The 25,231-nt window shown below is 46.8% G+C and overlaps 1 protein-coding gene across 2 annotated transcripts in view; it reads right to left on the bottom strand.

Annotated features, from left to right (window-relative positions):
* Nucleotides 1-6,107: 6,107 nt before the first annotated feature.
* LOC138295280 (zinc finger protein 436-like) overlaps nucleotides 6,108-25,231 on the bottom strand; it is a 140,568-nt gene continuing 121,444 nt past the window's right edge. Inside the window, exon 6 of one of the 2 annotated variants that reach the window (XM_069233477.1) lies at nucleotides 6,108-8,356. In XM_069233477.1, coding sequence (XP_069089578.1) covers nucleotides 7,197-8,356 — 1,160 coding nt within the window. In that variant the 3' untranslated portion in view covers nucleotides 6,108-7,196. The remainder of the gene's footprint in view (nucleotides 8,357-25,231) is intronic. The other variant, XM_069233476.1, reaches the window with a different exon arrangement.

Here is a 25,231-nt window from a genome sequence, read left to right as displayed (position 1 = left end):
TATTCAAGGCCTCTTGTATATACTTTAGTATATACTTCTACTATACTTCTTTGTGGGGTCTCTGCTTTTTCACTGGTTTGTTTCAGTGTCCTTAAAAAATCCTTGCTTGCTAGTGGTCAATCCTTGCTCTTTGACCCACCTTTTCCACAGTTGTACACTCCCCTGGAGCATGGCCCTAGTACTTGTACCCTTCCACTTGTGCCAATGTAGCATGTGCTTGGGGACTACTTTTTCTGAGGCTAATAGCATTTGACCAGAGCGCTGGATGTTTCCAGTGGCTCCAGTCTGTTTTTGTTAACAGGGCTATGAATCATGTTCTTCTCAGGTTACATGTGCTGTGCATTTAAAAACCGAGGACAAATGTTAGAGGCTGTTTTATGAGGGCGCCTATTTCTGCCCCCTGCCTCCCTCGTGCAAAGACAATTGATTTTCTTACACAGTGCCGATGCATAGAGAAAATCGCTACCGGTACAATATTAATTCCGCTAATTCAAAATGGCCGCCGCACGTCATGCGCGATGACGTAATTTACATCATGACGCGGCCGTCTGTTTTCTTCAATGGCACACGTCCGGCACAGCATTGAAAGTGTTCTAGTTTAAGCATAACATTGCTCGTTTTCAAACTGCAACTCGAGCAATTTAGTAAGTTTAAGACGCTGCTTATATACTGTTTTGCAATGACTGGCATCCAAAACGGGAGTTACAATTTATCACAGCATACACAAGTCCCGTTTTTAAAGGGGACCAGGTTCTAGCATGCCTTTTTCTATAGAGTCGTTCATGGAGGCGATTGTGTTAACTTTTTGAGTAAACAACTGACATTTGTTTTTATCTCGCTGGCATTGTTACTGGCGTAGCTTTTTATGTGCATGCTGTGGCATATCTGCACTATTTAAGCTTGGCTTGCACTCTTTACCCATATACCCCTATTGGCTAAATGCAGTGTTCAGGGGTGACTGCCCTATCCATTGACGAGTTGAATAGGAGGAACTTGCTGAAGGCGTGCAAATACATGCTGAGTTGACGTTGCATTTTACCATACCGGTAGATCGGACAATGCTTAACGTCACACGTGTGTATTTTAAGCGTACTTGTTTTACATCCACGGAAGCCCGTGAGGCCTGCTCCTACACAGTGCCAGATTCAACATTTTACTTAGTACCATAAAATATTATTCACGTTTACCGGGGTGCTTGAAAAATGTGTGATTTAGCGAGGAATTGTTTTTTGTTGTCCTTTTTCGTTTGTTGTATCACTCACTGCCACGCCAAGTTTTTATTTATAGTCGTCTCTCTTATGCTGACATTGTCTTAGTATTTATTTTGACAATAGTGACCTTATCAAACTTAAACATGAGTTTAAAGCAATGACCAACAAACACCATCCACGCCTGTGCTTCACATCAATAACTCCTAGCCGTATTTAATTCTGTTCAATGCACGGACACTCGTACCAAATAGTATACAAAATAAATAAATAAATGACAATATTTACATTTTTTGCAGCTCATAGAGGAAGCAGGTTAATGGGAGTGCTTTACTTATATGGAGGGTCACTGCAATTATGTGGCAGAGAGGACCAAATTATACCGCAGGGTTGACCAATTTATGTGGCAAGAAGATTCCGCTTATGCATTTACAATGCCAATAGCTCTACCTCAATCAAATGCGAGACCTATTGCATTGCAAATGCTTATTTTTTCTGCTGTAGGGTTCGCACGTGTTTCCACCGAACTCCGAGTCAATGCCCTTGTGGTCATTATCTTTGGCACTTTTCAGTTCTTCTACAACATCCGGTAAACAATTGTCATGTCACCTGCCATTTGGAGCTGTCGCGCTACCCATCCGTTTCAACAACTGGGAAATCTTCAACGCCCCATTCGGGGCCTCGCTCCTCTGGGGCCTGATCCATTGTGTCTGCCACAGATAGCATCTCACCTGTGATCGAAAGGACTCCAAATCAAAACTGTTTTCAGCATCGAGCAACAAACCCCTGGCAGACCTCCACCAGGTGTGTGACCTCTGTATCTCTCTGGACAATAACAAGGCTTCAAGTTCCTCCTGCCCCACCTTCTGATCAAAGAAGACACTGCTTTACTGTTGGGCTTGATGTCTTGCTTCACAATACATGGTGCAGTAGCAAGGAGACAAAACCCTTGATCTCTTCGGGGACCGGGATGTTGAAATCGAACCTCAGCCAGGGACTTTGGCCACTGAGCCTCAAATCTTCCCTGCTGAGGCAAGTCCCCACTCAGAATCAGAGGCCAAGGTCCTTCAGTCGGATAAAGATTTTCAGCTAGTGATGCTATCCTCCATCAGGCGCTCCATACAATTCCTCCCAATGCTACATGGGATTTAAAAACCGCTCCTAAGGTCTTCAAAGAGCTGTTTAAGACCAGAGTAATCACTTCAAGGGTGGACAAAAAGTATAAAACCTCTCCCTGAGACCTCCCCACATACACTAGAGGACAACCGCCTCCATATTTCTTGGTAGAACACACAGCGTGCAAGTGTGCCAAAGATCAAGGCACTGGTGACACACAGCCACCTACCAAAGAAAGCAAAAATATAGATGCTGCAAGTAAGCACATCACTGCTCAAACAGCAACACATTAATGCATCGCCAATTCTGTTGGCCTGTACTCGTGATACGACCAGGCGCACTAGGGCGAGATAGAGGACCTCCTCCAGCATCTCTCAAGAGCAGTATAAAAAATGAGGCCAAGACCTCATTAAATATGGCAAAATATTATCTAACATCACTGTTAGGTGGGTCCTCAACACTGCTGTCCCTGGAGTGTGCAGCATTAACTCAAGTGTCCTGATTCGCCGCCATGCCTGGCTGTGTATTTCAGATTTTAAGCACAAAGCATCTGCTCAACCTGCCCTTCCATGGGCAGCGCCTTTTTGGATCGCAGGTTGACCAGAAGCTCGAAAAAATTAAAAAGGACACTGATACTGTGGTCATGGGAGCATTTCAATCACTGACCTGTGGTTCCTTTCGTAGGTCCCAATACCGGAGCTGTACCAAATCCACCTGTCTCAAAGCCTCTTCCTCCTTTCACAGGCAGCAGAATCAGCAAACCTCTTCACGTGGCTATTCCAGTTTAGGTTACAGGGTCACACCTCCAAGGGTAAAGGAATGGGCAGTGTTGCAAAGGGTGCCCCCTCCCCACCAATCAGAAACCTGCTCACACTCCCCTCCCCAAGCACACTACACCTGTTGAGGGAAATTTGCAGGGCATTTTTCTGCGGTGGGCAGAAATCACCTCAGATCACTGTGTCTTCTCCATCATAGGCAGGGTTACTGCTTGGAGCTCACCACTACCCCACCAAACATTTCTGCCCGTAAACACGCCCTCTACCCAGAACATCAGCGCCTCCTTCAGGAGGAAGTAGAGGCACTCATTTGCAAGGAGGCCATATAAATCATGCCACTCCGCCACAGTGGAAAAAGGGTGTCTTTCTTGTTCTTTCTCATGCCCAAGAAGGATGGGTCTCCAAGGCCCACACTTGACCTCAGGCCCCTCAAAAAATGCATCCTGTCAGAGCACTTCAACATGACGACACTCCAGGATGTCATCTCTCTACTGCAGCAAGGCGACCTCATGACCATCCTCCATCAGAAGGATGCCTACTTTCCCATTCAAATCCACCCAGCACATCGCTGTGCTTCCAGTTTGCAGTAAGTGGCCAGCATTACCAGTTCAAAGTGCTGCCCTTCAGGGTCACCACCTCCCCAGAGTGTTCACAAAGTGCCCTGTCATGGTTGTCGCTCATCTCAGGAGCAATTCTGCCACCAGGAATGCCTATTCCAGCCTAGCACGGGTTCAAACCTTCCTTTTGTTGCTCCCCTTATTTCAGCTGGAATGCCAAGTAACCGTCAGGACGCTCATTTGCCTCCTCGGCATGATGGCCTGTTGTATTGCCATAGTTCACCATGCCAGGTTACATATGCATCTGTTGCAAGAGTGCCTGGCTGTGCAGTGGTCACAAGGGAGGAGGGGGGTCACTGGAAAGATCTAGGGTTGATCTGGGACTGCACCTGTTGCTGTCTCCAGTGGTGGAACAGCAACAATCTGTTACAAGGCTGGCCTTTTCTCCACCCAGTTCTGCAAGTAACCATTAGAACAGATTCTTCCCTCACCAGGTAGGGGATGCACTTGCAGGATTTGACCATCACCCAATCAACAAGTTGTCCACATCAAATAGCTGGAGTTGCTGGGCATTCAGCTAGCACTTAAGCAATTCCTCTGTCACTTCGCCTTCATGTACCCACAGTCCATGAGCAATGCACTATGGATGTGTTGGTCAGGGATATTTGCCTTCGCTTTTCCACCTCTCCCAGTTCTTCCTTTCATGGTTTGGAGGCTTCAGCAACCATTCCCCACTCCAATGCTGGTGGCTCCCACCTAGGCCAGACAGCCCTGGTTCACCGCCCTACTCGTCTTGTCCCTAGTGCCTCACAAGAAGCTTCCCAACTGGCCGGACCTTCTCACATAGAGCCAAAGTACGCTGACACACCCGAACCATCAGTAGCTAAATCATGAGATTTGGCTTTTGAGATCTTAGAATTTGCTACCTCAACCTACTTTCAGAGTGCATGACCATATTTAAGGGGGCCCGCAGGCCTATAACAAAAGGCTGCTATGCAGCCAAATAGATGCGGTGTGTGCACTATTGTAAACCCAAGCACATCCACCCTCTCAAAGCAGTAATCAAGACACCTATCTGCTTCTCATAAGAAATCAGACCTCACTTATACTTCCATTAGAACTCATTTAGCCACAGCTGCTGCTTATCTTCAGAACAGGGAACATACTTTGCTTTTCAGAATTCCATTAATTAAGTACTTTATGGAAGGACTTAAGAGTCATGGGTCCTCCTTTTGAACCACTTCACTCATGCCCTTTGAAGTTCCTTTCCTGGAAGGTAGCCTTCCTACTGGCCATCACCTCCCTCAGGTATGCGTGTGAGCTTCAGGCTCTTACCCTGCAAGAACCTTTCCTCCAAGTCCACACCAACAGAGCAGCACAAAGAGCAAACCCAAATTTTCTCCCTAAGGCAGTCTCTTCTTTCCATCTCAATCAGACTATCAAACTCCCAGTCTTCTTTCAACAACTAGAGCAAGTGGTAGATCGTGCTCTTCACACTAGTTGTCAAAAGAGCCCTCATATATTAAATTGACAGAACAAAACCCTTCTGTAAGACAAAACAACTCTTTTTGTCTTTTTCCAAACCACACAAGGGCTCTCTATAGCGAGAATAGCATAGTGGTTAGTGAAATGCATAAAGATGTGTTACGCCAAAGCCAAAAGACCTTTGCCTGTCCCTCCCAGACCCCACCCTACCCATAAAAAGTGGACCTCTATAGCTTTCTTATGTAACATCCTTATGGCTAACGAATACAAGGCAGGTACTTGGTCTACTTCACACACTTTCACCAAGCATTACTGTGTGGATGTCTCAGCACCCCAACTAGCCAACATTGGCCACGCTGTACCATGTACCCTTGTCCAGTCCTCTGCAACATCCCGGGCTAGCCACTGCTTAGGGGAGAACTGCTTTACAGTCTATGCATGGAAAATGTTCCTTATGCTACAAGAATCTGTTCATAGCATGTTGTGTTGTGGAGTTTCCTTTTCTAGCTTGTTAAGCCTGGGGAGATTAATGATAAATGGATGTTGTACTCTGACCCAAAGTTATTACCTGGTTTTTAAATGTTTACATGGTTAGATAATGTTTCTGATTTCCTCAGTCTACTGGGTTACTTCTGGTGAATGAGAGTAATCACTGCATAAAAAACGTTTTCCATCAGGTGTTTTCTATATAGTGTTTGACTACAAGACAACGCTGCTGTGTCTACCCTCCTAGTTAGAAGCACCTTGAAAAAAGACTGAGAAAAGGGAAAGAAGAGGTTCCCAGACTGTGAGAGTTGTCGACCCCACTGTGTGCCTCACCTTTGTGTGCAGCAATCCACTATTTATGATTTCTACTAACATAATAACTATGCATACTGCGCAATGAATTCTATGTGGTGTTCCCATAATCTCCATTGACATTGTTTTATAGTTACGATTTCCAAGCAGAATTAGTCACCTGTGTTGATAAAACTGCAAGGTATTTATATTTATTTTTGTGTTACATAACTTTTGTGCAGACCGATACCACAGACTGAGTAGGGATCTTGATGTCCTGAAGAATGCCTTCAATTTAATAGCAGCGAAACATGTTGACACAATGCTATGGATGGTAGGGTGATTAATACCTGGTGGCCATCCATCTTTTTATGTTTTTAATCCTGTCATAAAAATCCACTAATAAATTCAAGGGGGATGGGTACCCTTTACAAACAGTTTTAGCACAGGTGATGCAGATCCCTAAATATAATTTTGGGCTCCTAAGGGATAACGGAGCTCCAACCTTATTCAGAAAATATGCACAAAGGGCCTTGAAGCATCCCCGATGGTGAAGCATACCACATAAAGCGGGCGAGGCATTACTTCGGAATGGTGGGGTCCTTGGTGGTAGATAGGAACCCACTCTATGTTCTACATCCATCCTTGAGAGTAATGTTTTGTTAGCAGGGAGACTGACTGTTGCGGAGTACCACTCTCCTCGACCTGATGATTCTAAAACTTCTACAAGCACAGCCTCTTGCAACAGTGCATGCAGCGATGTTCAGCAAATATTGACTCACTGCTGCAGTGAACAAAGTCAAGTGCTTGTGGAAAAGGCAAGGTATAAAAAGAAAGAGGCGGCAGACTGCCTCACAGATAGCACCTAGAGACAGGTAATTCCTATGGTCCACTTATTCCTTATTCAAATGCCTACTTTCAAACGGGTAATGAAGCAGGCAATCTCTTTCTTTATATTGAGAGAGGTACTAAGTCAAGACCAAGCACAACTTAAACTCAGTAGCAGTGGCCAGAGCGTCCCCTCACTAAGCCTCTTAACATCTGGGCAGTAGTTCTGTACGTAGGCAGCATCTAGTATAACATGTGCAAGGCTTCTTCCAGGTCTGAAGGGGAGACCTTCACATACAAGAGGACCTCGTCTTAGGATAGCAGAATCATAGCGTGCATTTTAGTCTGTGTCTACCGTTCGTGGCGAGACACATGGCATTCCTAGGTGTTGTGTCTTGCCAGATGTACAAGCAGTAACTCCCAGTGGTTGAAACACTGCTCGCATTGTATCACTTGTCGGGTTTCTCTCCGGTGTGTTTACGGCTGTGTCTGAGAAGGGTGGAGCTGATCCGGAAGGATTTCTCACACATGGTGCACTGGTATGGTTTCTCTCCTGTGTGAATTCTTTGGTGCTGGGTTAGGGAGGATTTGTGTCCGAAGGTCTTGTCACATACCGTGCACTTGAAGGGGCGCTCACCCGTGTGTGTTCGTATGTGTTGAAGCAGTGAGGAGTTGTTGGTAAAAGTCTTCTCACAATCAGTGCAGTTATACTTCTGCTGTGTGTCGCACCTGTGCATCTGCTGATGCTTGATAAGACTGGACCTCTGACTGAAGAACTTGGCGCACTGAGGGCACCGGAAAGGCTTTTCACCTGTGTGCGTCTTCTGGTGTCTGCGTTGGTTGGAGACATTGCTGAAGCTCTTTGGGCAGATGGGGCAAGTGTATGGCCGCTCTCCAGTGTGTGTACGCTGGTGCTTCTGTAAGTTCCTGTAGTTAATGAAGCACTTCTCACATTCAGTGCACTTGAAGGGGCGCTCCCCCGAGTGCACCCTCAAGTGGTTAACCAACGTAGATTTCAGCGTGAAACTCTTCTCGCATTCGGTGCATTTAAACAGCTTCTCCTCCCAGTGCGTGGTCAGATGATACACAAGAGTGGAACTCAGCCGGAAGCTCTTCTCGCACTGGGTGCACTTATATGGTCTCTCGCCCGTGTGAATCCGGACGTGCTGGATTAGGGAGGACTTGTGCAGGAAGTTCCTGTCGCACTCGCTGCACTCATAGGGTCTCTCCCCTGTGTGGATTCGCTGGTGACGCAGAAGATTTGAATTCTTGCTAAATGTTTTCTCGCACTCCAGGCACTTGTACAGGGATTCTGCTCCATAAACCCCCTGTTCTCTTCCAACTGGTGCCTTTGAAGGAAAGAGGTCTACGTATGCTGACCAGTCCACTGGGTTATCTTGCAACTGCTCTGTCTCAGCATTAAACAGTTTTATTGCAGAGCCGTTGTCAGTGAGAGGGGATGACTGCTCAGAGGTGCCTGCATGGGCTCCATCTCCAGGATCACTGTTGTGCTCATATCCATGAGGATCCTGTTCTGTCTGCAGCTTATTCAATATTAGTTCGTCAGCGGTCTTCATATCCTCTGCTTCTGCCTCTGCTCCCCTATTTGCTGGGAGAAAAAAAGATTCTAGTTACCGTTAATGAACTATCGACCTCAAACTGGTTTAATTCAGGAGTTGTCTACATCACTAGACCACCAGCCTACAATAAGCACCATGGATTTAACTGCCAACATTAGCCATTAGCATGGGTGCATGGTGAGGTCAAATGGCTTGCACTTGCATTGCTGCTAGCCACAACACAAACTGCACTAGCTAGTGCAACAAACAAGGTGCAACTCAACCACAAAAAGTACAGAAACAAGCACTGGCAAAGTCAATAGGTCTACAACCTCAATTACTTCACACTGTAAACTGTCAGAAGCTACCTATCATTCCTCGGCAGTGTAAGCTCTAAATTAACTCCACCTCACCGTGATACTTGTCTTGGGAGTTCCCTCTCACCCCATACTTGAATTACTGTAATCTTTGTTGGGACCTTGCTATCAAGTACTTGATAGTGTAATCTCAGAAGGATCTTCCTCCCACCTCATTCTTCTATTACTTCACGTTGTAAAATGTGTCAGGACGTCTACCACAATCCATATCTCAATCACTTCAAGCTCCCGGTCACTCCACACCTCAATTACTTCAGAGAGCACTACTTTATGGTGTAATCTGTATCCAGAGTTTACTGTCAATCCATAACTCACAGATGTAATACTGTAATCTCTAAGAACCCTTCCACCCGCAAACCTCAATTACTTCTCACTGTAATCTGCACCAGGAGTCCCCACGCACCTCATACTTGAACGTCTTCATAGTGTAATCTGTGTCGGAAGCTCCCTCTCGATTCACCCCTCAATAGCATGATACTGCAAGCACTGTGTGGAGATCGCTGCTGTCCACATACGTTATTGGCAGATGTTGTAATGTGTCCTTTCACTACCATTTCTCTAGTACCTGATACTGTAATCTCTGAACATGCAGCTACTGATGGTGTAATCTCTGAATAAGATCCCGCTTATCCCGTAACTCAATTACACCGTAATGTAATCTGTGACGGAGACTCCCTGACCCCATACCTCATAGTATAATATGTCATATGTCTCCTCTCCTCCCATTTCTCACTTATTTGAAACTGTTATCTATAAATGAGATAATTTTACCAGATGCCTCTATTACTTCATACAGTAACGTCAGGAGCTCTCGCCCCCTGCACCTCACGTCCTTCATAGTGTAGTCTCTGAATGTCCACATTCTCACCCTCGTACCTCTGTTACTTCATTCTGTAATCTGTGTCGGGAGCTTCTTCATCCCGTAACTCACATGCTTCATAGTGTAGTCTCTAAATGACCATTTTCTCACCCTCATACCTCTATTCCTTCCTTGTGTAATCTGTGTCAGGGGCTTCTTCATCCCACACCTCACGTACTTCATAGTGTCGTCTCTGAATGAGCTCCCTCTCACCCTCGTACTTCTATTACTTCATTCTGTACTCTGTGGTCCGGGCCTTCTTCATCCCGCACCTCATGTGCTTCATAGTGTATAGTCTCTAAATGAGGTCTATCTCACCCTCGTGTAGGAGGCTGGACTGGCTTGTAGTGAGTACCTAGGGGTACTTACACCTTGCACCAGGCCCAGTTATCCCTTATTAGTGTATAGGGTGTCTAGCAGCATAGTCTGATAGAAAATGGTAGCTTAGCAGAGCAGCTTAGGCTGAACTAGGAGACGAGTGAAGCTCCTACAGTACCACTAGTGTCATATGCACAATATCATAAGAAAACACAATACACAGATATACTAAAAATAAAGGTACTTTATTTTTATGACAATATGCCAAAAGTATCTCAGTGAGTACCCTCAGTATGAGGATAGCAAATATACACAAGATATATGTACACAATACCAAAATATGCAGTAATAGTATTAGAAAACAGTGCAAACAATGTATAGTTACAATAGGATGCAATGGGGACACATAGGGATAGGGGCAACACAAACCATATACTCCAAAAGTGGAATGCGAACCAATAATGGACCCCAAACCTATGTGACCTTGTAGAGGGTCGCTGGGACTATTAGAAAATAGTACGGGTTAGAAAAATAGCCCACCCCAAGACCCTGAAAAGTGAGTGCAAAGTGCACTAAAGTTCCCCAAAGGACATAGAAGTCGTGATAGGGGAATTCTGCAGGAAAGACACAAACCAGCAATGCAACAACGATGGATTTCCAGTCGAGGGTACCTGTGGAACAAGGGGACCAAGTCCAAAAGTCACAAGCAAGTTGGAGATGGGCAGATGCCCAGGAAATGCCAGCTGTGGGTGCAAAGAAGCTGCTACTGGACAGTAGAAGCTTAGGTTTCTGCAGGAACGACAAGGGCTAGAGACTTCCCCTTTGGAGGACGGATCCCTCACGCCGTGGAGAGTCGTGCAGAAGTGTTTTCCCGCCGAAAGACCGCCAACAAGCTTTGCTAGCTGCAAATCGTGCGGTTAGTGTTTTTGGATGCTGCTGTGGCCCAGGAGGGACCAGGATTTCGCCAATTGCGTCAGGGGACAGAGGGGGCGTCGAGCAAGACAAGGAGCCCTCTCAGCAGCAGGCAGCACCCGCAGAAGTGCCAGAAACAGGCACTACGAGGATACGTGAAACGGTGCTCACCCGAAGTCGCACAAAGGAGTCCCACGTCGCCGGAGAACAACTTAGGAGGTCGTGCAATGCAGGTTAGAGTGCCGTGGACCCAGGCTGGACTGTGCACAAAGGATTTCCGCCGGAAGTGCACGGAGGCCGGAGTAGCTGCAAAAGTCGCGGTTCCCAGCAATGCAGTCTGGCGTGGGGAGGCAAGGACTTACCTCCACCAAACTTGGACTGAAGAGTCACTGGACTGTGGGAGTCACTTGGACAGATTTGCTGGATTCAAGGGACCTCGCTCGTCGTGCAGAGAGGAGACCCAAGGTACCGGTGATGCAGTTCTTTGGTGCCTGCGGTTGCAGGGGGACGATTCCGTCGACCCACTGGAGATTTCTTCGGAGCTTCTAGTGCAGAGAGGAGGCAGACTACCCTCACAGCATGCACCACCAGGAAAACAGTCGAGAAGGCGGCAGGATCAGCGTTACAAGGTCGCAGTAGTCGTCTTTGCTACTTTGTTGCAGTTTTGCAGGCTTCCAGCGCGGTCAGCAGTCGATTCCTTGGCAGAAGGTGAAGAGAGAGATGCAGAGGAACTCGGATGAGCTCTTGCATTCATTATCTAAGGAATCCCAAGAGACAGAGACCCTAAATAGCCAGAAAAGAGGGTTTGGCTACCTAGGAGAGAGGATAGGCTAGCAACACCTGAAGGAGCCTATCAGAAGGAGTCTCTGACGTCACCTGATGGCACTGGCCACTCAGAGCAGTCCAGTGTGCCAGCAGCACCTCTGTTTCCAAGATGGCAGAGGTCTGGAGCACACTGGAGGAGCTCTGGGCACCTCCCAGGGGAGGTACAGGTCAGGGGAGTGGTCACTCCCCTTTCCTTTGTCCAGTTTCGCGCCAGAGCAGGGCTAAGGGGTCCCTGAACCGGTGTAGACTGGCTTATGCAGAAATGGGCACCATGTGTGCCCATGAAAGCATTTCCAGAGGCTGGGGGAGACTACTCCTCCCCTGCCTTCACACCATTTTCCAAAGGGAGAGGGTGTAACACCCTCTCTCAGAGGAAGTCCTTTGTTCTGCCATCCTGGGCCAGGCCTGGCTGGACCCCAGGAGGGCAGAAGCCTGTCTGAGGGGTTGGCAGCAGCAGCAGCTGCAGTGAAACCCCGGGAAAGGCAGTTTGGCAGTACCAGGGTCTGTGCTACAGACCACTGGGATCATGGGATTGTGCCAACCATGCCAGGATGGTATAGAGGGGGCAATTCCATGATCATAGCCATGTTACATGGCCATATTCGGAGTTACCATTCTGAAGCTACATATAGGTAGTGACCTATATGTAGTGCACGCGTGTAATGGTGTCCCCGCACTCACAAAGTCCGGGGAATTGGCCCTGAACAATGTGGGGGCACCTTGGCTAGTGCCAGGGTGCCCTCACACTAAGTAACTTAGCACCCAACCTTTACTAGGTAAAGGTTAGACATTTGGGTGACTTATAAGTTACTTAAGTGCAGTGTAAAATGGCTGTGAAATAACGTGGACGTTATTTCACTCAGGCTGCAGTGGCAGGCCTGTGTAAGAATTGTCAGAGCTCCCTATGGGTGGCAAAAGAAATGCTGCAGCCCATAGGGATCTCCTCGAACCCCAATACCCTGGGTACCTCAGTACCATATACTAGGGAATTATAAGGGTGTTCCAGTAAGCCAATGTAGATTGGTAAAATTGGTCACTAGCCTGTTAGTGACAATTTGAAAGAAATGAGAGAGCATAACCACTGAGGTTCTGGTTAGCAGAGCCTCAGTGAGACAGTTAGGCACCACACAGGGAACACATACATATAGGCCACAACCTTATGAGCACTGGGGTCCTGACTAGCAGGGTCCCAGTGACACATAACAAACATACTGAAAACATAGGGTTTTCACTATGAGCACTGGGCCCTGGCTAGCAGGATCCCGGTGAGACAGTGAAAACACCCTGACATACACTCACAAACAGGCCAAAAGTGGGGGTAACAAGGCTAGAAAGAGGCTACTTTCTCACACAACCCCCCCCCCCCAAACGAAGGACAATAAGGCTAACCTTGGCCAGTTGAGACTTTATTGTCTAAGTGGTGATAAGTAGAGAGTAGCTCTGCAATAGACTGGTTACTCCCTTTATCATCCACTATATGGCTACTTCCCTGTGGGGATGTAAACCACCCTGTTTGAAGTTTTTTAGCTAAGCAACAATGTGAAGATGTATTTTTAGAGTTTCTATCAGCAAGTTTTAGTTTAGAGCAGTGGGAATTGTCCACTGAACCTATTTGTAGTGATGGAAATGCCAGACAGGGATGCTGTCTCAGAAAAGCCATAGCTGGGCAAAAACGTTGTCCATATGGCTGGAAGAGAGAACAGGGATGCTGTTTCTCTTGAGTTGGAGCAGGGCAGGGATGCTATCCTATGAGCTCCACACTAGGGCAGGGATGCTGTCCTAAGTGTTGTGAGGCAGTGCAGGGTTTCTGCACTAAAGTTTCTCTGGGAGGGTAGGAGGGATGCTCCATGTTAACTAAAATGGTGCTCTTTTTCTCACCAATGTTAGTTATCCCACAGAGAGGTACTTTCACCTCAGGGAGTACAGTTTTGCCAACTGATGATTCCCTTGTAACAGGTGCCACCCCAGGAGAGGTTTCTCCCACCACAGGAATGTTATCCTGAATGGTAGGGTGGTTAGGGGATACTGTGATACCCTTTTTACCTGTTGATGGAGAGGGATCCTGAGTTTTCAGGCCTTCTCTTCTTTGCTTTTTCATTTCAGTAGAAATGAGAGGGAACAATTCCTCAGGGATGCCCAGCATGGCTGCATGGACATAAAACTCTACCTCAGCCCAACCTGAGGCCTCTAGGTCATTACCTAAGAGACAGTCTACAGGTAAGCTAGGTGATACCACCACCTGCTTAGGGCCAGTAACTCCACCCCAACTAAACTGAATGATAGCTAAGGGAAGAAACTTAGTGGAGTTATGGACATCAATAATCTTATACTGTTGTCCAATGATGTGTTGTTCAGGATGCACTAGGTTTTCAGTCACCAAAGTGATACTGGCACCTGTGTCCCTGTAGGCCAAGGCCTCAACACCATTTATTGAAACTGTCTGCCTGTACTTATCCACTGTAAGGGGACAAGCAGCCAGTGTGGCAAGGCCAATGCCACTAGGTGTGACAGAAACTGTCTTGGGACTGACTACCCCAGTTTCTACTATGGACCCATAAGTGAACCCAACTACACCCTTAACTTGACTGTTGCCAGCAGTCCCACCACTAGTACCACTACTGCTAGGGGCACTAGAGCTTGATGTATTAGTGGTGGTAGGCTCAGGGGGTTTACCTGGACAGGACTTATCCCCTGGCCTATGGCCTCTGTTTTTACACACAAAGCACCACGGCTTTTTAAATTGTGTAGGTTGAGAAGAAGAGGAAGAATTAGTTTTATCCCCACCCCCTGAAGAGTGTTTAAGATTTGAAGTGGGATCTTTGGTTTTACCCTTATCCCCATGCTTATCTTGAGATTTTTTACCATCTTTCTTCTTATTGTTCTCTTTGTCACCCCCTGTATGAACTTTTCAGTTCACCCTTGTTCTTACCCATTTGTCTGCCTTCTTTCCCAATTCTTGGGGAGTGGTCAGATCAGAGTCCACCAAGTACTGGTGCAACAAATCAGACACACAATTATTAAGAATATGCTCTCTCAGGATCAAGTTATACAGGCTGTCATAATCAGTAACTTTACTGCCATGTAAACACCCCTCCAAGGCCTTCACTGAATGGTCAATGAAATCAACCCAGTCTTGTGAAGACTCCTTTTTGGTCTCTCTAAACTTTATCCTGTATTGTTCAGTGGTTAAGCCATAACCATCCAGGAGTGCATTCTTAAGAACTTTGTAATCATTGGCTTCACTTTCTTTCACAGTAAGGAGCCTATCCCTACATTTTCCACTAAATGATAGCCATAGGATAGCAGCCCACTGCCTTTGAGGGACATCCTGTACAACACAGGCCCTCTCAAGTGCAGCAAACCACTTGTTAATGTCATCCCCCTCCTTATAAGGGGGAACTATCTTGTGCAGATTCCTGGAATCATGCACTTTTGCAGGATGACTATGGGGAATACTGCTGCTGCCACCATGGGTTTCTAAACCCAGTTTCTGTCTCTCCTTCTCTACTTCTAAGGTCTGTCTATCCAAATCCAGCTGTTGCTTCTTGAGCTACAGTCTGGTTTGTTCCACTCTCAGTCTATTGAGCTCCCTTTCTAACAATCTGTCATCAGGGTGGGTGGGAGGGACATGTCTTGAAACAGAAGTATGATGAGAATGGACAGAAGGAGACCTGTCCCTTACAGAAGGCACCCTAACAGCTTGGTTAACAGAAACATCACTTCTACTGTGGTGAGAATGAATGCTCTTGCTATGATGTGAGACAACACTATCTGTATGGTGTGACTCTACATCAGTACCAACTATGCTAGACTGTCTAGTAATGGGCAGGCTCTGAAGTTTCTTTCCTGAATCTTTTCCTAGGGGTGTCCCTGGATCAGATTGGGAACCATTAGCTACTTTTTCAACAGATGGGGCCCTTTTGGCCTTATCTTGTTCTCTAAGCATGTTAAGCAATAATTCCAAGGAAGGATTCTTCCCTACACTCAAACCTCTTTCTACACAGAGACTCCTTGCTCCTTTCCAGCTAAGGTGGTCATATGCAAGTTTGGACAGATCAACATTTTGGCCTGTGCCAGACATTTTAGAAAGAGTTAAAGTAATAGAAAAAGGATAAAAAGTTTGTCAGAACTTTTAGAAAGACAGAAAAAAACTTTTTTAACTTTTTAAGAACTTTTAGAAAGTTTAGAGGTACTTTTCAGCACTTTAGAAAAGAAGTGAGAAAAGAAATGCAAAACTTTTTGGTTAGGTGTACATACACTGAACTTGTTTTGTATATTTTTCTCTTATGAAAAGTACAATGACAAGAGTGGTAAGTAGTCTCAAAGCACTTATCCCACCGCTGCCACCAATGTAGGAGGCTGGACTGGCTTGTAGTGAGTACCTAGGGGTACTTACACCTTGCACCAGGCCCAGTTATCCCTTATTAGTGTATAGGGTGTCTAGCAGCATAGGCTGATAGAAAATGGTAGCTTAGCAGAGCAGCTTAGGCTGAACTAGGAGACGAGTGAAGCTCCTACAGTACCACTAGTGTCATATGCACAATATCATAAGAAAACACAATACACAGATATACTAAAAATAAAGGTACTTTATTTTTATGACAATATGCCAAAAGTATCTCAGTCAGTACCCTCAGTATGAGGATAGCAAATATACACAAGATATATGTACACAATACCAAAATATGCAGTAATAGTATTAGAAAACAGTGCAAACAATGTATAGTTACAATAGGATGCAATGGGGACACATAGGGATAGGGGCAACACAAACCATATACTCCAAAAGTGGAATGCGAACCAAGAATGGACCCCAAACCTATGTGACCTTGTAGAGGGTCGCTGGGACTATTAGAAAATAGTACGGGTTAGAAAAATAGCCCACCCCAAGACCCTGAAAAGTGAGTGCAAAGTGCACTAAAGTTCCCCAAAGGACATAGAAGTCGTGATAGGGGAATTCTGCAGGAAAGACACAAACCAGCAATGCAACAACGATGGATTTCCAGTGGAAGGTACCTGTGGAACAAGGGGACCAAGTCTAAAAGTCACAAGCAAGTCGGAGATGGGCAGATGCCCAGGAAATGCCAGCTGTGGGTGCAAAGAAGCTGCTACTGGACAGTAGAAGCTTAGGTTTCTGCAGGAACAACAAGGGTTAGAGACTTCCCCTTTGGAGGACGGATCCCTCACGCCGTGGAGAGTCGTGCAGAAGTGTTTTCCCGCCGAAAGACCGCCAACAAGCCTTGCTAGCTGCAAATTATGCGGTTAGTGTTTTTGGATGCTGCTGTGGCCCAGGAGGGACCATGATGTTGCCAATTGCGTCAGGGGACAGAGGGGGCGTCGAGCAAGACAAGGAGCCCTCTCAGCAGCAGGCAGCACCCGCAGAAGTGCCAGAAACAGGCACTACGAGGATGCGTGAAACAGTGCTCACCCGAAGTCGCACAAAGGAGTCCCACGTCGCCGGAGAACAACTTAGGAGGTCGTGCAATGCAGGTTAGAGTGCCGTGGACCCAGGCTGGACTGTGCACAAAGGATTTCCGCCGGAAGTGCACGGAGGCCGGAGTAGCTGCAAAAGTCGCGGTTCCCAGCAATGCAGTCTGGCGTGGGGAGGCAAGGACTTACCTCCACCAAACTTGGACTGAAGAGTCACTGGACTGTGGGAGTCACTTGGACAGAGTTGCTGGATTCAAGGGACCTCGCTCGTCGTGCAGAGAGGAGACCCAAGGTACCGGTGATGCAGTTCTTTGGTGCCTGCGGTTGCAGGGGGACGATTCCGTCGACCCACGGGAGATTTCTTCGGAGCTTCTAGTGCAGAGAGGAGGCAGACTACCCCCACAGCATGCACCACCAGGAAAACAGTCGAGAAGGCGGCAGGATCAGCGTTACAAGGTCGCAGTAGTCGTCTTTGCTACTTTGTTGCAGTTTTGCAGGCTTCCAGCGCGGTCAGCAGTCGATTCCTTGGCAGAAGGTGAAGAGAGAGATGCAGAGGAACTCGGATGAGCTCTTGCATTCGTTATCTAAGGAATCCCAAGAGACAGAGACCCTAAATAGCCAGAAAAGAGGGTTTGGCTACCTAGGAGAGAGGATAGGCTAGCAACACCTGAAGGAGCCTATCAGAAGGAGTCTCTGACGTCACCTGATGGCACTGGCCACTCAGAGCAGTCCAGTGTGCCAGCAGCACCTCTGTTTCCAAGATGGCAGAGGTCTGGAGCACACTGGAGGAGCTCTGGGCACCTCCCAGGGGAGGTACAGGTCAGGGGAGTGGTCACTCCCCTTTCCTTTGTCCAGTTTCGCGCCAGAGCAGGGCTAAGGGGTCCCTGAACCGGTGTAGACTGGCTTATGCAGAAATGGGCACCATGTGTGCCCATGAAAGCATTTCCAGAGGCTGGGGGAGGCTACTCCTCCCCTGCCTTCACACCATTTTCCAAAGGGAGAGGGTGTAACACCCTCTCTCAGAGGAAGTCCTTTGTTCTGCCATCCTGGGCCAGGCCTGGCTGGACCCCAGGAGGGCAGAAGCCTGTCTGAGGGGTTGGCAGCAGCATCAGCTGCAGTGAAACCCCGGGAAAGGCAGTTTGGCAGTACCAGGATCTGTGCTACAGACCACTGGGATCATGGGATTGTGCCAACCATGCCAGGATGGTATAGAGGGGGCAATTCCATGATCATAGACATGTTACATGGCCATATTCGGAGTTATCATTGTGAAGCTACATATAGGTAGTGAACTATATGTAGTGCACGCGTGTAATGGTGTCCCCGCACTCACAAAGTCTGGGGAATTGGCCCTGAATAATGTGGGGGCACCTTGGCTAGTGCCAGGGTGCCCTCACACTAAGTAACTTAGCACCCAACCTTTACCAGGTAAAGGTTAGACATATAGGTGACTTATAAGTTACTTAAGTGCAGTGTAAAATGGCTGTGAAATAACGTGGACGTTATTTCACTCAGGCTGCAGTGGCAGGCCTGTGTAAGAATTGTCAGAGCTCCCTATGGGTGGCAAAAGAAATGCTGCAGCCCATAGGGATCTCCTGGAACCCCAATACCCTGGGTACCTCAGTACCATATACTAGGGAATTATAAGGGTGTTCCAGTAAGCCAATGTAGATTGGTAAAATTGGTCACTAGCCTGTTAGTGACAATTTGAAAGAAATGAGAGAGCATAACCACTGAGGTTCTGGTTAGCAGAGTCTCAGGGAGACAGTTAGGCACCACACAGGGAACACATACATATAGGCCACAACCTTAGGAGCACTGGGGTCCTGACTAGCAGGGTCCCAGTGACACATAACAAACATACTGAAAACATAGGGTTTTCACTATGAGCACTGGGCCCTGGCTAGCAGGATCCCAGTGAGACAGTGAAAACACCCTGACATACACTCACAAACAGGGCAAAAGTGGGGGTAACAAGGCTAGAAAGAGGCTACTTTCTCACACCCTCGTACTTCTATTACTTCATTCTGTAATCTGTGCCAGGGCCACCTTCATCCCGCAACTCATGTACTTTATAGTGTACAGTCTCTGAATGAACTCCCCCTCACCCTCATACTTCTATTACTTCATTCTGTAAACTGTGTCGGGGGCTTCTTCATCCCGTAACTCACATGCTTCATAGTGTAGTCTCTAAATGAGCTCCCCCTCACCCCGTACTTCTGTTACTTCATTCTGTGATCTGTGTCGGGGGCTTCTTCATCCAGCACCTCACGTACTTCATAGTGTAGTCTCTGAATGATCACATTCTCACCCTCGTACCTCTATTCCTTTCTTGTGTAATCTGTGTCGGGGCTTCTTCATCCCGCACCTCATGTGCTTCATAGTGTAGTCTCTGAATGACCACATTCTCACCCTCGTACCTCTATTACTTCCTTGTGTAATCTGTGTCAGGGGCTTTTTCATCCGGCACCTCACGTACTTCATAGTGTAGTCTCTAAATGAGCTCCCTCTCACCCTTGTACTTTTATTACTTCATTCTGTAATCTGTGCCAGGGCCACCTTCATCCCGCAACTCATGTGCTTTATAGTGTACAGTCCCTGAATGAACTCACCCTCACCCTCGTACTTCGATTACTTCATTCTGTAATCTGTGCCAGGGCCTTCTTCATTCCGCACCTCATGTACTTCATAGTGTAGTCTCTGAATGAACTCCCCCTCACTCTCGTACTTCTATTACTTCATTATGTAATCTGTGTCAGGGCTTCTTCATCCCGCACCTCATGTGCTTCATAGTGTAGTCTCTGAATTACCACATTCTCACCCTTGTACTTCTATTCCTTCTTTGTGTAATCTGTGCCAGGGCCGCCTTCATCCCGCACCTCATGTAGTTCATAGCGTAGTCTCTGAATGAGCACATTCTCACCCTTGTACCTCTATTCCTTCCTTGTGTAATCTGTGTCGGGGCTTCTTCATCCCGTAACTCAATGCATAATAGCATAGTCTATAAATGAACTCCCTCTCACCCTCGTACTTCTATTACTTCATTCTGTAATCTGTGTCTGGGGCTTCTTCATCCGGCACCTCACGTACTTCATAGTGTAGTCTCTGAATGAGCTCCCTGTCACCCTTGTACTTCTATTACTTCATTCTGTAATCTGTGCCAGGGCCGCCTTCATCCCGCAACTCGTGCTTCATAGTGTACAGTCTCTGAATGAACTCCCCCTCACCCTCGTACCTCTATTACTCCATTCTATATTATGTGCCAGGGCCTTCTTCATCCCACACCTCATGTACTTCACAGTGTACAGTCTCTGAATGAACTCCCTCTCACCCTTGTACTTCTATTTCTTTATTCTGAGGTCAGGGGTTTCTTCATCCCGCACCTAATGTGCTTCATATTGTATTTGTCTCTGAATAACCTCAGTTTCCATCCCATACCTAAATTATTTCATACTCTAATGTGTAATCAAAACAAAGAGTTCACTGTTCCAAAAGGATAAATCCAGATAGGACGCCGGTTATCGGTAAAATGATAGGAGTGCCCTCATGGGTCAGTGAAGACGCTAGGCATCATCATTGGGCTTACTCCTCGTCAGACCGGCACTGCAATATCTGACGGGTCACCACACAGATACTGGTGGCTCTATACCGAAAAATGGTCGCACAGATCCATAGGTATCTGCAGTACGTGCTGACAAAAGAGAAGGAGAGTGCAATGTGGGATTAAAATTGTCTCTGCACATCCAAAAACTAAATTTAATAACTCAAGGTGGTTGACAGCCCAAGATTAAAATCAGTAAAGGAGTGTTCAGAGGAAATGATGACCACCGTCACTCCTACATACAGGGAAGGAAGAGAAGTACTCTAACCTTACACTAAGGGGTCGACATGTTTCGCGCTCATGCGCTTGATCAGGACCAAGATTTGTCACTTCTCCTACAGAAGAGGGTGCAGTGTGTGCTGAAAAGTCACTTACTGTACGTCGGTTAGTCGTCAAGGTCAGACACCCAATAGGTCGCCCATCCCAGGTGGAAATCAGGCATCTTAGGGACGCGTAGCCCTCAGACAAACGGAGAATGCATTCATATCTTCCTGTCGTCCAGCCGTTACACCTACCCGGAGATGCGTGCCTGAAAACTCTAATGTGTGTCTGGAGCTTCCTCCTACTCAGTACCTTAATTACTTTGTACTGTGATCTGTCAAGTTAAGAAGCTCCTTCTCAACTTTACACCTTAATTACTTCATACTGTAAACTATGTTGGGAGCGCCCTCCGACCCCATACATCAATGATTTTATAGTGCAATCTGGCGTTCCATCTCATCTCATCCCTCAATTGCATGATGCCATAAATGGCCATTTTCCACATACATTAATGGCAGATGTTGTAATGCAGTGGTTCCCAACCTGTGGTCCGGGGACCCCTGGGGGTTCGCGACTACTTAGAAAATCAAATAATATTTACAGATTAGGTCCCCAGTTTTCAGTAAAGATTCAGTGGGGGGATCCCCGGATTTTCAATAATAATTCAGTGGGGGTCCCTGCGATTCAGTAATGATAATATGGGGGTCCACAGAAGTCAAAACATTGGGAACCACTGTTGCAATGTATCCTTCCCCGATATCTCCAGTACTTGGTACTGTAATCTCTGAATAAACTCCCTCTCATCACATAACTCAATAACAACTTAATGTTATCTTTGTCAGACTCCCTTGCCCCATAGAAGTTTCCTCTCAACCCGTATCTCACTTATTTTATACTGCAATTTATTAATAAGATCCCTTTCACCCCACATCTCAATTACTTCACACTGTAACTTGGCAGGAGGTCCATTTCACCACAAACTCAATTACTGGATACCGTAATCTTTGTCATGAGTTCCCTCTTACCATGCACCCAATGTACTCGATACTGTAATCTCTGAATTAACTCAAACTCATTCTTCAATTATGTCATGGTGTACTTTGTGTTGGACACTTCCTCTCACCCCATACCTCAATTACTTCCTACTGTAGTTTGTGTCTCACCCCTGTATGTCAATTACTTCATACTGTATTCACTATCTCTAGAGATTGCTCCCACCCTCATATTGCAATTACTTCATACTGTGATCTCTAGCTCCAGAGATTGCTCTCACCCTCATACTGCAATTACTTCATACTGTGATTATTCTCACCCTCATACTGCAATTACTTCATACTGTAGTCTCTATCACTGGTGATTGCTCTTACCCTCATAATGCAATCACTTCATACAGTAATCTCTGTCTCTGGGAATTGCTCTCACCCTCATACTGCAATTACTTCATACTGTAGTCTCTATCACTGGAGATTGCTCTTACCCTCATAATGCAATCACGTCATACAGTAATCTCTGTCTCTGGGGATTGCTCTCACCCTCATACTGCAATTACTTCATACTGTAGTCTCTATCACTGGAGATTGCTTTTACCCTCATAATGCAATCACTTCATACAGTAATCTCTGTCTCTGGAGATTGCTCTCACCCTCATACTGCAATTACTTCACACTGTAGTCTCTATGACTGGAGATTGCTCTTACCCTCATAATGCAATCACTTCATACAGTAATCTCTGTCTCTGGAGATTGCTCTCACCCGCATACTGCAATTACTTCACACTGTAGTCTCTATGACTGGAGATTGCTGTTACCCTCATAATGCAATCACTTCATACAGTAATCTCCGTCTCTGGAGATTGCTCTCACCCTCATACTGCAATTACTTCACACTGTAGTCTCTATCACTGGAGATTGCTCTTACCCTCATAATGCAATCACTTCATACAGTAATCTCTGTCTCTGGAGATTGCTCTCACCCTCATACTGCAATTACTTCACACTGTAGTCTCTATCACTGGAGATTGCTCTTACCCTCATAATGCAATCACTTCATACAGTAATCTCTGTCTCTGGGGATTGCTCTCACCCTCATACTGCAATTACTTCATACTGTAGTCTCTATCACTGGAGATTGTTCTTACCCTCATAATGCAATCACTTCATACAGTAATCTCAGTCTCTGGAGATTGTTCTCACCCTCAAACTGCAATTGCTTCATAATGTAGTCTGTGTTGAGAGCTCTGTCTTAGAGTCATACGTCAATGACCTGTTGTTGTTATCCCTCTGGCAGAGCGCAGTTGTCTGTATACATCAAAGGCCAGACAGTGTAATGTGTCGGAAGTCCCCTCCCACTCCTATACTTCAATGTATGAAACTTTAATCCCTGCAGGGAGAAAGCTTTCGACCCCAAACCTCACTGATCATGTGTGTAATTTGACAGAAGTTTCCTTTCATCCCAGTAGCCCTAGTCCTTGAAGGAGCTGCGCCCCTCATTCTAACTCAATTACTTCATCTGTGTTGGGAGCTCCCAGACCTCAAATACTGTACACTGTCCCGACCAATCCCATATCTCAATGACTTGGCAGATCACTTTCACCCCTACACCTCTTGCACATAATGTAATGTGTCAGAGGTTCCCTCTCACCCCCATACCTCTGAAAGAGCTCCCCCTCAGCCGCTGTGATATGATACTGTCATGTTTGAAGATTGCACCTTCACAACCCCTATCTACATACAATTTGAACCTGTCGGAAGCCCACTCTCATGATGCACCACTGAAATTATTAATTTATTGCAAAGAAACTAAAGAGAACACCCTTTTACCCAAAACCTGCAAAATCGAAGTTACTAAGCCGCAGAACTTTCCAACCAGCTCGGAGCGTGTATGAAACATGTTACTGAGATTTATGTGCAGAGAGCTTCCCCGTGCACTTTGTGCCTGAAAAGTGCAATTAATTGAGTTTACATAGACAGTGGGGTCTTTTTATGTGAGCTCTCAGAGCAGAGTTCCCTCTCACACTGCCTGTTACACGTTAGTTTCTGCTCCCTCTCCTCCTCTGTCCTTGTTAGATGAATGTCTATATGTGCTCTGAGAGGCAGGGGGCTCCCTCTCCTCCTCTGTCCTTGTTAGATAAATGTCAGTGTGTGCTCTGAGAGGCAGGGGGCTCCCTCTCCTCCTCTGTCCTTGTTAGAGGAATGTCATTACGTGCTCTGAGAGGCAGGGGGCTCCCTCACCTCCTCTGTCCTTGTTAGATGAATGTCTATATGTGCTCTGAGAGGCAGGGGGCTCCCTCTCCTCCACTGTCCTTGTTAGATAAATGTCTATATGTGCTCTCAGAGGCAGGGGGCTCCCTCTCCTCCTCTGTCCTTGTTAGATAAATGTCTATATGTGCTCTGAGAGGCAGGGGGGCTCCCTCACCTCCTCTGTCCTTCTTAGAGGAATGTCATTACGTGCTCTGAGAGGCAGGGGGGCTCCCTCACCTCCTCTGTCCTTCTTAGAGGAATGTCATTACGTGCTCTGAGAGGCAGGGAGCTCCCTCTCCTCCTCTGTCCTTGTTAGAGGAATGTCATTACGTGCTCTGAGAGGCAGGGGGCTCCCTCTCCTCCTCTGTCCTTGTTTGATGCATGTTATTACGTGCTTTGAGAGGCAGGGGGCTCCCTCTCCTCCCCTGTCCTTGTTTGATGCATGTTATTACGTGCTTTGAGAGGCAGGGGGCTCCCTCCCCTCCCCTGTACTTGTTTGATGCATGTCATTACGTGCTCTGAGAGGCAGGGGGCGCCCTCTCCTACCCTGTCCTTGTTAGATGAATGTCAGTGTGTTCTCTGAGAGTCAGGGGGCGTCCTCTCCTACCCTGTCCTTGTTAGGTGAATGTCAGTGTGTTCTCTGAGAGTCAGAGGGCTCCCTCACCTCACCTCCTCTGTCCTTGTTAGAGGAATGTCATTACATGCTCGGAGAGTCAGGGGGCTCCCTCTCCTCCCCTGTCCTTGTTAGGTGAATGTCAGTGTGTTCTCTGAGAGTCAGGGGGCTCCCTCTCCTCCCTTGTCCTTGTTAGACGAATGTCATTACGTGCTCTGAGAGACAGGGGGCTCCCTCTCCTCCCCTGTCCTTGTTTGATGCATGTCATTACGTGCTCTGAGAGGCAGGGGGCGCCCTCTCCTACCCTGTCCTTGTTAGATGAATGTCAGTGTGTTCTCTGAGAGGCAGGGGGCTCCCTCTCCTCCTCTGTCCTTGTTAGATAAATGTCAGTGTGTGCTCTGAGAGGCAGGGGGCTCCCTCTCCTCCTCTGTCCTTGTAAGATGAATGTCTATACGTGCTCTGAGAGGCAGGGGGCTCTCTCTCCTACCCT

The sequence above is a fragment of the Pleurodeles waltl genome, chromosome 5, assembly GCF_031143425.1.
Source record: "Pleurodeles waltl isolate 20211129_DDA chromosome 5, aPleWal1.hap1.20221129, whole genome shotgun sequence".
Lineage (NCBI taxonomy): Eukaryota > Metazoa > Chordata > Amphibia > Caudata > Salamandridae > Pleurodeles > Pleurodeles waltl.
This window is presented reverse-complemented; position numbering and strand designations above follow the sequence as displayed.